The sequence below is a fragment of the Limulus polyphemus genome, unplaced genomic scaffold (genome assembly GCF_000517525.1).
Source record: "Limulus polyphemus unplaced genomic scaffold, Limulus_polyphemus-2.1.2 Scaffold8014, whole genome shotgun sequence".
Lineage (NCBI taxonomy): Eukaryota > Metazoa > Arthropoda > Merostomata > Xiphosura > Limulidae > Limulus > Limulus polyphemus.
This window is the reverse complement of record NW_013673624.1, coordinates 10,943-24,093: the sequence shown is the minus strand read 5'-3', so window position 1 is coordinate 24,093 and position 13,151 is coordinate 10,943. Positions and strand designations below refer to the sequence as shown.

The 13,151-nt window shown below is 32.8% G+C and overlaps 1 protein-coding gene across 1 annotated transcript in view; it reads left to right on the top strand.

Annotated features, from left to right (window-relative positions):
* The window catches only part of LOC111083049 (kinetochore-associated protein 1-like), a gene marked incomplete at both ends in the record, with an annotated part of 33,495 nt that overhangs the window by 10,166 nt on the left and 10,178 nt on the right, over positions 1 to 13,151 (top strand). Inside the window, 8 exons of the mRNA XM_022379264.1 lie at positions 511 to 648; positions 2,458 to 2,577; positions 3,866 to 3,988; positions 4,238 to 4,351; positions 6,853 to 6,914; positions 7,556 to 7,657; positions 7,802 to 7,971; positions 9,233 to 9,451. Of these exons, the coding sequence (XP_022234972.1) occupies positions 511 to 648; positions 2,458 to 2,577; positions 3,866 to 3,988; positions 4,238 to 4,351; positions 6,853 to 6,914; positions 7,556 to 7,657; positions 7,802 to 7,971; positions 9,233 to 9,451 (1,048 nt within the window). The remainder of the gene's footprint in view (positions 1 to 510; positions 649 to 2,457; positions 2,578 to 3,865; positions 3,989 to 4,237; positions 4,352 to 6,852; positions 6,915 to 7,555; positions 7,658 to 7,801; positions 7,972 to 9,232; positions 9,452 to 13,151) is intronic.

The following is a 13,151-nucleotide window of genomic DNA, read 5'->3' as shown; positions in this document are numbered from 1 at the left end:
ATCCAGTACATTTTATGTAAACTTTCAATCTGATCTGGTGCTGATCCAGTACATTTTATGTAAACTTTCAATCTGATCTGGTGCTGGTCCAGTACATTTTATGTAAACTTTCAATCTACTCTGGTGCTAGTCCAGTACATTTTATGTAAACTTTCAATCTGATCTGGTATTAGTCCAGTTCATTTTATGTAAACTTTCAATCTACTCAGGTGCTGGTCTAGTACATTTTATGTAAATTTTCATTCTACTCAGATGCTGGTCTAGTACATTTTATGTAAGCTTTCAATTTGATCTGGTGCTAATCCAGTACATTTTGTGTAAACTTTCAATATACTCCGTTACTGGTCCAGTACATTTTATGTAAACTTTCAATCTACTCTGGTGCTAGTCCAGTACATTTTATGTAAACTTTCAATCTGATCTGGTGCTGGTCCAGTTCATTTTATGTAAACTTTCAATCTACTCAGGTGTTGGTCCAGTACATTTTATGTAAACTTTTAATCTACTCAGGTGTTGGTCCAGTACATTTTGTCTCAAGACAGAGATACGGCTCTAGAAGATGCTTTACAAGTTGTGAAAGCTTATGACCACATTTCTGACATTGACTGTTATTTGTTCTATATGAGATTTCTGCTTCAGAGGGAGCGAGTAAGTTACTTTCTATCACATATATATATGTATGTATTTTGTTTTAGGGTGTAAATATTATAATGAACTTCTGATGAGATTTTATGTATTAACTCTACCTGTACTTGTTTTGATCTGTTTTATGTTCCAGAATGTATTATAGCTTATTACTAGAGTCAGTTTTTAAAACTCACTTATTAAATTCTTGTCTTGTTTGTTCTAATGTTTCCATGGATTAGAACTAGTAGACTGTTTGGGATTCTGGACTACTATAGGTATAACATGTTATTGTTTTTGTAGGCCACCGTAGATGTAACATACCAGTGTTTCTGTAGACTACTATAGGTGTAACATGTTATTGTTTTTGTAGGCCACCGTAGATGTAACATACCAGTGTTTCTGTAGACTACTATAGGTGTAACATGTTATTGTTTTTGTAGGCCACCGTAGATGTAATATACCAGTGTTTCTGTAGACTACTGTAGGTGTAACATGTTACTGTTTTTGTAGGCCACCGTAGATGTAACATACCAGTGTTTCTGTAGACTGCTTTAGGTGTAGCATATCTATTTTTATAAACCAATGAAATTCTTATTGACAACAATTATAATGACTTAAATTTTATCAAAGTAACTTGTTTGGAGTGACCAGGATAACCGTCTTCGAGGTGGTTCTTTATTGGGTACTATGGTGAAAGGTATCAAAAAAGTAAAGAAAGATCCAAACTAAACATTGTGATTTTAAAATGATTCATGTTATGCCTTCTTGCTTATAAATGGGCTGTGATGATGTGATCAACAGAAAGAAATGGAAAAAATGGTTTCAGTTTTTTTTGTAACTCGGGAACTTTGTACATCCTTAAACTTATTTAAGTATTAAATATGTTCATAAGTTAAATTGCATGTTAACTGGGTTTATATTATTATGGATCTATTCATAAACTTTCTGCATAGTTAGAAAGGTCTACTTAGCAGGTAGAGAAGTGTTAGGAGTTATTGATGTGCACATCCTAATACAGCCTTAAAAACAAACATGTTTACCATATCAGTAACTCTAAGTACAGCCTTAAAGCTAAACTAATGTTTATCATAACAGTAACTCCAAATACAGCCTTAAACTAAGTTAATGTTTATCATAACAGCATTTCCTAATACAGCCTTAAAACTAAGTTAATGTTTATCATAACAGCAATTCCTAATACAGCCTTAAAACTAAGGTAATGTTTATCATAACAGCAATTCCTAGTACAACCTTAAAACTAAGTTAATGTTTATCATAACAGCAATTCCTAATACAGCCTTAAAACTAAGTTAATGTTTATCATAACAGCAATTCCTAGTACAACCTTAAAACTAAACTAATGTTTATCATAACAGCAATTCCTAATACAGCCTTAAAACTAAGGTAATGTTTATCATAACAGCAATTCCTAATACAGCCATAAAGCTAAGTTAATATTTATCATAACAAAAACTCCAAGTATAGCCTTAAAACTAAGTTAATATTTATCATAACAACAACTCCAAGTATAGCCTTAAAAACTAAGTTAATGTTTATCATAACAGCAATTCCTAATACAGCCTTAAAAACAAACACATTTATCATATCAGTAACTCCTAATACAGCCTTATTAACAAACTCATGTTTACCAAAACAATAACTTCTAATACAGCCTTAAAAACAAACTCACTTAGCAAGTTGCCCATATAAACAACTAATACTTTCTGGACATGTTCTACATTTTATAAGAAATTAGTTTTGTTGGTTATCTTTCAGGTAAAGTAACTTAACTTTAAGCTCTAACATTTAACATTTTTGTATTTTTATTAGCTAGATGATTTCATGGAATTAACAAGTCTACTCCAACCCACCAAGTTGGAAATGTGTTGTGAAAGATTTGTATCGTTTGTTGAAATGCTGCTTGAGGAGCCTGACTTATGGAGAGATGAAGTGAGTCTACATGTATTTAGGTAGATTGTGAGATATCTTGATGTTCGTGGAAAGTATCAGTAACATGTTAATTATTTCCCCAAATGTTGCCTGGAGGTGTCATCTGTTTTAACCACTTGCATCACTATACATTAGTGTGTTGTCTGTCTGTCAGTAGACTCTAAAATGATGTCACGTTAGGGATGCTTAACATTGCAATTTGTACTGTTGTGATGTCAGTAAAACATGTGCATGCTATGAATCATGAGAAGAATTATGCACTGTGTAGGCTATAACACAGCATGACAAAACCAAGAAATAGAAATATTTGTCTTCTATAAGTGGGCCTTGATTAGAAGTTTGACTTCTGTATATGTTTATACTATGTTCTAATCTGCTTCATGATATAAAGCCTTATAGATTCAACCATGCAAAAAAAAAAAGGTTCTTGAAGAAATATTTCTAAATGGTTAAATGTCTGACCCTGCAATTTATTAATTGTGATGGCAACGGCAAAGAATTGAGGTGAAGGTCAAATGCACAAAGGTGGAAATTTTCATAAAAAATGCTTATAAAATTGACTAAATTAAAAAAAATATCTTACCCGAGTTGAAAACATCTGTAATAATGTATTGTAGCGCCATCTGTTGGATTGAAAAAATATTTAACTTGTGTTTGACACAGAGAGACACTGGTGTTTATATGGAATATGATGTGATCCCTGATTTATTCTGTACTGGTGTTCATATTTTTCAGAATATTCAAAGAGCTTGCTGTAAATATGATAAAAAATATTTTTAAAAAAAAAGTTAAGAAAATCCAGACTTTACTGGGATTTGAATGTGAAGTTCCCCATGATAGTCAGGCATTATAACCACTGTGACACCCAGTCTTTATAACCAAAGGTTAACAAATAATTCAATGTAAACTATCATATTATTCTGGTTTTTCCTAATATTGTTAGATTTTTCGTTAAATGTGATGAGTTAATTAAAAAAAGTTAGAAAAAATCCTTTCTCTCAACTGGGATTTGAATTCGAGACTTTCACATGAGACAAACCACTGAGCCAGTTTGAATGTTACCAACAGAGAATCAAGGGTTACTGATAAAGGGAGCGTTATGTACAGAGAGTGGCTTTTGTTATATATGATACATCACATTTTGACATACTGACATAAGTTAACTGTTAGTTATTACAAGCAAGAGCCATATTTTGTTATTTTTCTCCTAAAGCTTATGTAACAAAACTTGTTTTAAATTGTATTGATCTGTAATGACATCCTTTCTAATGTCATCATAATGTTTTAGCAATATTCCAGATATCTTAAAGTGATGACAACTGGCTCTGTGTACATATTGAAGAGAGTTTTGGAGCACCAAGTGAAATGGAAGGAAACATTGCAAGATTTTGAAACTTGTTTACATCTACAGGTAGACTGTAAACACCTTTTTGTTCTACAAATACTTGGTTTTCTTATTTTTCGGCTATTTCTGGTCAGGTTAGCAGCTACTGCTCTAGCTAGTTGTTTAAGAAATTGTATAACTTTTCTCATATTTTATGTGCCATTTTACCTTGACTTTTGTTGGATATGAATATATGTTTTTTTCATTTATAAACTAATGAATTTTGTTATAATAAGTTTTTCATTGTAAAATACTAAGTTTATTTTTCATTAATAGGTGGAGTTTGGAACAGTTTGCTCACCATACACTCTTCTAGACAAAAAGTGGTGCTGGAATTTTGTGGTGGAGAAGGTGACATCATTTCTTGAAGGAGAACCTCTTACGTCCATAGTAAGTACTTATTAACTGTGATCATGTAAAACTTCCCACTAAGTACATAAACTGGTCATAAAACTGGCTGGATTGTTTTAAACTTCTCTTTTGTGTGCTGAGTATGTAAACCATTCTTAAAAATTGTGACTGGATTGTTTTAAACCTGCTATTGAGATAAGAACAATCAATCCTCATTTACCCTACATCCTTCTGTCAATGTAAGGTTCATTAAGGTCACCTGCAGCATATGGATCATTCTTCTTCCTGTTTATGCCGACCAGGATCATGCCGATCTCCATGTTGTGCTCAGGGTCCCTCACACAGCTCACTAAAGTGGCAGCCATCCTTGTTCAGACTTGAAATATGCAGCGTGAACATCTGGCTGAATGTCTGATGGATGCTGGGGTGACAGAATCCCATGCACCATGAGGATGGCCTAACTCAGATCACTTGTATTCTTTCCTACATGTGTTTGTGATTTGCAAAAAAGTTTTTGTTCTGGACTTGGAGGCAACTAGCATCCTAACGATTATGAGTCAAACTAAGAACTGATTTGAATGAAACTTATTCTGTTTTTAAAGGAGTTTTCTAGAGCTATCCCAGATCACATGTAATATTGTTGTGTGACATGATTCATTTTGGGGCATGCGGCTATCATTTTACTGAGCCAACTTACATTGAGATACACTCATTAGCTGTGCAGATTTGATGTTGATGTTGGAATATGAAATTATTGGACTAATGAGTATAATTATATCAGAAAATAATTGATTCTACATAAATCAGAACGTGAAATGTCAGTATTTTAGGGTCAACTGTACATAAACCATCCTGAATACTATGACTAGACTGTTTTAAATGTTTGTTTTTGGGATAAACATGTAAAAGAAAAATTACATAACTTGAGACTGTATGTTATTAGAAGGTTTGAGACAACATAAAAGCACTTCATTGAAAGCTGCACTTTGTCAAAGTACTAGAAACATGTAATGAACAGAATTATTTTAAAAATGTAATGAAGGTGTCATGTTTCACGGAAAGAAAAGTATAAGCATGCAGTTACTGTAGGTTGAGGTTACAGCACCTATTAATAGAAACACAGTTTGTGTTTCATCAGCACTACATTATGCATTATACAGAGGATTTTCTAATGTCTTCATCTGCTCACTGATCTGAGAACCATTTTCTTTAGTGTTGTACTGTTCTAGTTATCCAGTTTCTGCATTTCCAGTAAGAAGGACTGAACCTGCACACTACAAGCAACTGCTCTACCCCAACTGAGTTTGAGAGTTCACCTTCTAACATTGCTAGTCAGGCACAACACAAACTATCACATTTTTCCCCTTTAACAAGCAATACCCTTCCAATACCCTTCTTATCTCGGTATCTGTGCCAACTTTGCTTTTTTATGTAACTTCTCTTATACTGTATTTGAACCCAAATATTTTCCGCAACAGTGGGTATTCTACTAATTGAGCAAAAAAGTTAACTCACTAGTAAGGTACTTATCAATAACTTTAACTATGTATGAAAATTAACATTTTTAACTGTATGTAGAATCTTTGTTGAAAATTAACATTAAACTGTGTTAATAAGTCATGAAAAATTCAGCTGAACTTTATTCCAGATATTTCATTCCTTACTCATAAAGTGTGATGTTACTACACATTGAAACTTATTGTTTTTATAAGTAGTAAAATCTGACTCACAGTTAGTATTTTAGTTTGTTTTAATAAATCAGATATTTATTAGCACTTTATAGGTCACTTTGAGTCACACCAGTGGTGGAACCTTATAGGTCACTTTGATGAGTCAGACCACTGGTGGCACTTTATAAGTCACTTGGATGAGTCAGACCACTGGTGGCACTTTATAAGTCACTTTGAGTCACACCAGTGGTGGAACCTTATAGGTCACTTTGATGAGTCAGACCACTGGTGGTACTTTATAAGTCACTTTGAGTCACACCAGTGGTGGAACCTTATAGGTCACTTTGATGAGTCAGACCACTGGTGGCACTTTATAAGTCACTTTGAGTCACACCAGTGGTGGAACCTTATAGGTCACTTTGATGAGTCAGACCACTGGTGGCACTTTATAGGTCACTTTGGTATGTTAGACCACTGTTAAAGTTTATTTTGTGGGTCACCACACCAGTGGTGGAACCTTATAGGTCACTTTGATGAGTCAGACCACTGGTGGCACTTTATAGGTCACTTTGGTATGTTAGACCACTGTTAAAGTTTATTTTGTGGGTCACTTTGATATGTTATACCACTGTTCACAATTTATAACTCACTCTAAGTTAGGATTTCCTAGATCACCCAAATAGGAAAGGCCACTGTTAGTATTTGTATTTATTAATGTCATATCCCTGTATATTATGGAAGCCTAGTTATTTTAAAGTACCATATTTAAGTCATAAATCACTAGTAGTATTAAATGTCCTAATACTGTTTGGTTTAATCATTGCAAAGTATTGTAAAACTGATTACTTCTGTGTTGTATTCCATTATCAGACACCTGTGATTGGAGAAAAGAAGAAACAGAAAGTCAACACGTCATATAGTCATTTTTATAGGTAAAAAACATTCTTTTATTTAAAAACTTGATGCAAGTTCTCAGTTCCATAGAAATAACTGTTTTAAATTGTGTAGAAAACTGGTAACTTTAGATAGTTAAGCTTGTTCTTTGAGTATTGTCAGATTATTGAGTTATTTAATAAGTTTTGTCAGTTGCCATTCAATCTAACAGCTGATAAGACAGAGCTGTTAAAGGCAGTAGCCTATTGTTATAATATGTAAAAAAAGAGAATATATAGTGACCAAACATCCAAGAAAGGTAACTGTTTAGTGAGATAAGTTTTGTTATAGCTTGTTTTTAATGTGAGTGTAATATATTTTAAATTTAAAAAATTGTTACATCTATATAAACCTTTGAATTATATTCACAAGTAAGGAGAAATGGGAAGTAGCAGGTGATTCACTGAGAGATATCCCACTGATGTCTTATGGGTAGACTATGATACACTAATGAGAGAAACCTACGACTCTGAAAGAGACCATTTTGGCTTGCAATGATGTCAGAATGCCTGGATTTTAACATTATCAATTATGATAGTGTATTATATTTTTCCCATTGGGGTATATCTTGGTGAATCACCCTGTACTTCAGAAGATCCTTTACTTACATTAACTGGTGTACTTTACATTTTTTAATTAGACTAGGAGAAATTCTTGGCTTCAGGAGGGAGTTGGTTATGGGATTGTTTGCACAGAAGATGGCTAAAAAGGGAAATTTTGAACTTGCCGTCACTTTTTGTAGGTAAGTTTGATTGTACGGTAATTTCTTTGTTTTGTTTTAGAGGTTGTTACAATGAAGCTGAAAGATAACATATTTTTCATTCTCAAAATGTCAATATTTAAAAAGTTTTTAAAACGTTAATTTCTCTTGGTTTTATTCTCACAGGGAACTTGTAGCTGTATATCCAAGTGCCACAAGTGCTGAGATCCTGTTATCTGTCTGTGAACACTTCTGCGAAAATCTTAACGATTTTGATCAAACCACTGAACAGTCTGCTTATCTTTTCCACAGTCTCCATGATTTAATGATGCACACAGTCTCCTTCTGTACACCAGGTTAGTGTATAAATATTTTCAATAATTACTGAAACTGAGAAAATAAATGCTGAATAAATGAATAACTTCTCAGAAGTTTATAAAAATGTGATTAAACTAAAAAAAATTTCATTATTATGTTCGATGTTCGTGCACTAAATTACTATATTCATTACACTCAAAGAAAACTTGAATTGATAATTTTTTTTAATTTTGTGTTTAATTCTGTGACCACATTAAACTAAAATTTTGTTCTGACATCAGTTTTTGTGAAACAAAAATATACAGGGATTGACAGTATGTTAACGTTGATTTGCTTCACTGTATATTTTTGCTGAAAAACACAATTTCAGAATTTTGACTACATTTTAGACAAATTCTATAAGACCTGGCTATGATGATTGAAAATTTTTTGTAATTTATTCCTGTTTTGCTAATGATACAAGAATGTAGTTGTAAATGCTGTGGAATTTATAAAATCCACTCAACTTAAAATTAAATATATTTTATATATATAGATATATATCAAATTTTATTCTACATATGATCCTAGAAACTGTAGTTATCAGAAACTCGTATTTGTAGCTTCAGTAATCATTCTATTAATTTTTGTACAAAATTTAGTGCGTTTGTAACAATTTGTAAAATCTGAAAATTTCATGTGACATTAAGTTAAATAACTTGAAGGTTCCTTTCATCTACAGTTTGTTTTTTGGAACTTGAATATTAGCATGATGTTACAGCTTTGCTCCCAAGATGTATTGGTCTGTGAATATTAGCATGATGTTACAGCTTTTCTCCTAAGATGTATTGATCTGAGAATATTAGCATGATGTTACAGCTTTGCTCCCAAGATATATTGATCTGTGAATATTTGCATGGTGTTACAGCTTTGCTCCCAAGATGTATTGGTCTGTGAATATTTGCATGATGTTACAACTTTGCTCCCAAGATATATTGATCTATGAATATTTGCATGATGTTACAGCTTTGCTCCCAAGATGTATTGATCTGTGAATATTCGCATGATGTTACACCTTTGTTCCCAAGATGTATTGATCTGTGAATATTAGCATGATGTTACAGCTTTGCTTCCAAGATGTATTGATCTGAGAATATTAGCATGATGTTACAGCTTTGCTCCCAAGATGTATTGATCTGTGAATATTTGCATGGTGTTACAGCTTTGCTCCCAAGATATATTGATCTGTGAATATTACCATGATGTTACAGGTTTGCTCCCAAGATGTATTGATCTGTGAATATTTGCATGATGTTACAGCTTTGCTCCCAAGATGTATTGGTCTGAGTCAGTGGACATCCCTTCTTGCTGGATTAGCAGACTTGGCAACGTCCAGTCTGACTCACTCAAAGATTAACCCGGTGAGACTTGATCACTACACTCTGTGGAGGTTTTCACCGTTTTACAGGGACCAAGGTTTGAAGATACAGATGGAACACGTGGTCCCTGTTATAACAGAGTACATTAATATATGCCTGAGTAAGTATTAACCAGCTTCTAACTTAGCTTAAAATTTTATTATAGTTAAAAAATTTTAAGGTGTATTATAGGTTTGATTAAAATAGAAACATGATGCAAGTTAGGACTTTATACAACAATAGCCCCTATTAAAACAAATAATATTTATTCTTCTTAATAAGAGCCTGGCATGGCCAGGTGGTTAGGGCGCTCAATGGCAATCTGAGGGTCACGGGTTCGAATCCCCGTCACACCAAACGTGCTCGCCCTTTCAGCCGTGGGGGCATTATAATGTGACGGTCGATCCCACTATTCGTTGATAAAAGAGTAGCCCAAGAGCTGGTGGTGACTAGCTAGCTGCCTTCCCTCTAGTCTTTCACTGCTAAATTAGGGACGGCTAGCGCAGATAGCTCTTGTGTAGGTTTGCACGAAATTCAAAAAACAAACAAACAAATCTTCCTAATACTCATAAAATAAATACTGTCTTTTAAATTTATGAGCACTTAAGTAAGTACATTTTTGGGAAGTAATTTGCATGGAATTTTAAACTTGTTTCAGAACCTACGTGGATCAAAAGCACATAATATGAAACTGTTGTCGAAGTTTTAAACAAAATACTCAAAGTTTGAACAAACTGTAACTTAAACCCTGGTTATAATGATGGTAATTACATCCTGTCCAACTTTAAAAGAAATCATTTAAAAATTTTATTGGAAGAAACTATGATCGCTTGACTTGCACAGTTTAATATTTGTAAATGTGTCTTATATTCTAATCAAAATTTAAATGTACCAGGTCTTTGTTACTGAGCTGGGGAGAAAAAAAAAATATAGTGGACCACTTGATTAAAATCATTAGTACACTATCAGTGGATAACAGGTTCAAAGCTATAATTTCTTGTTATGCAATTTTTTTCCTAAGTAAGAATAAAAATTCTTAAAATGTTCTCACCTCAGAATAATCTGAGTATTGAAATTCCTGCAGTTAATGTTTATTCATTACCTGTTTTATTCAGCACATGAAACCACAGCTGAGATTTAACATAATTGCATGTTTTTTCACTAAAAAAAAAGGAGGAATTAAATCATTTTATAATAGTGTTTTATCAAGAAACTATTTTTATTTCATTGTAACAAACAACACGTTGTATTTTAGATAAAGTAACTTTCTGTACAGTCACAAATTTTTACAAAAAAGTTTTTGAAATTTTGTAACATGCTGTCCTTTATAAATCATAATGACATTGTTACATTATTTTTAGGATAAGTGACCATTATATTCTGTGTTATATTACACACACACACACACACACATACACACACACACACACACACACACATACATACATACATATATACATCACTTTAGCTTTAGTAATTTCCTGACATGAAGTAAAAAATAAGCTGACTGAATAAACAAAGATATGAACTGTGAAAGTAATAACAATGACCTGTTTAATACTACCTCTGCATCAGTGTTTGTTTAATATTACCTTTGCATGCACCAGGATCTGTTTAATACTATCTCTTCATCAGGACCTGTTTAATACTATCTCTACATCAGGACCTGTTTAATACTACCTCTACATCAGGACCTGTTTAATACTACCTCTACATCAGGACCTGTTTAATACTAACTCTGCATGCATCAGGATCTGTTTAATATTAACTTTGCATGCATAAAGACCTGTTTAATACTATCTCTGCATCAAGGTCTCTGCAAATTAGTCAAGCCATGTTTTTTGTTTAACTTGGGGCATGATGATGAGTAAAACAAAATATGGGTCCTAGCTAACTAATGAATGAAAATTTGCTGCAAAATTCTTATCAACATTATAAGTGTAGCTATCAGTTTGTCTGCCAATTTGCATGCTCAATCTTTTTTGAATGCACCTTTTCTCACACCTAAGGTGTTTTTGGTTAAATATCATGACTTTTTGTCAATACACTCCAACAAACCACAGCAAATAATAAAGTGACACTTGATAGTAACCAACATTAGCTTTAGGATCCCAACCCTGTTATTCTGAACAGATATATACTTTACAGGACCAACCAGATTCTTTAAAATATATGGTGGTAGTTTTCCTCTCCAAAACAGTGTTATTAATCTCCTTTATAGTAACACCATGGAATCTAGATTAACAGTTTCTTGTGATCACCTGCAAGCACTTGGTACAGCCATATCAAGCTTAAGCTAATATCATGTGATGCTAAATGCTCTTTAATTAGGAGAATTTCATAAAATTTAGCAAATTTGTGCTTAAAGTTGGCAGTGAATAATAACTGCTAAACTAGTTACTTGGCCTAACCAATACTTGTATATCTGCATATGCTTTCACCGTATAGTTTTGCCGGTCTAACTCAGTCGTCTTTAATCCGAATGTCAAAAACTAAATACGGTCCACTTTTACTCCTAGGTGAAACTGTAGTAAAAATTTCAGACTGATAACTTGTGTGACGTTTTGCATAGGCATGTGCAAAAATTTTGGTCAAAATTGAGTGGTTTTTATTGAATAACTTTGCATGTGGCTTATACTTAGACCAAATTTGACAACTAATTGTAGGTTGTAAAGGTCTATCTTTATACCAAATTTGACACCTAATTGTACGTTGTAAAGGTCTATCTTTATACCAAATTTGACACCTAATTGTAGGTTGTAAAGGTCTATCTTTATACCAAATTTGACACTTAAGTGTAGGTTGTAAAGGTCTATCTTTATACCAAATTTGACACTTAATTGTAGGTTGTAAAGGTCTATCTTTATACCAAATTTGACACCTAATTGTAGGTTGTAAAGGTCTATCTTTATACCAAATTTGACACCTAATTGTAGGTTGTAAAGGTCTATCTTTATACCAAATTTGACACTTAAGTGTAGGTTGTAAAGGTCTATCTTTATACCAAATTTGACACCTAATTTTAGGTTGTAAAGGTCTATCTTTATACCAAATTTGAAAAAAATCCATGAAAGTTAAGTATGTTTTACTATTGATTAAAGTTTTCGTACTTTCAGTGCAATGAAATAGAAAAAATTAAATCAGAATTAGAGATTTCATATTTCATGTATTTCTTAATCGACTGCCTTAAATTTTGGTATGTCAAGTAAGGGTCAAGTAGAGCACATCCACTGAAAATATGTGATGGTTTGGATTACCACAGTCCGAACTACAGAAAAATTTCTAAACTATCACTCCTGTTATTAACACTCAGTATGTCCTGCAGGTTATTTTGGCCACATGACACACTACTGTGTGTCTTGCTCTCTGCCTCAGGGTATGTTTAAATACTACCCCTACATTATGGTCTGCAAGATGTAATTAATGATATTATATGTACAAACCAGACAAGTGACTAAGTGATTGTTTATAGATAATAGATCATGATTTAATCATGATGTTTTATTTTTGATATTCCTGCTTCTTATTAATCATAAATTGTTTTACTGCTAGTTTATGAGACTGTTGTGAATAAAATCTGATCTTTTTCAGCCAAAATGTTGTAAAGTTGATAGTGTTGTATTAAACTCTCTATTTTCTAGTTTGAAATCTGGATTTTCTATATTGAAACTTCTCCATGAGATCATGGAGTATATACATTGTTAAGATATTTGTATACCAGTTATTAATTACTGGGAAATAATCCATGAGATCATGGAGTATATACATTGTTAAGATATTTGTATACCAGTTATTTTGCCCCAAAACAAATTGATAAAGGG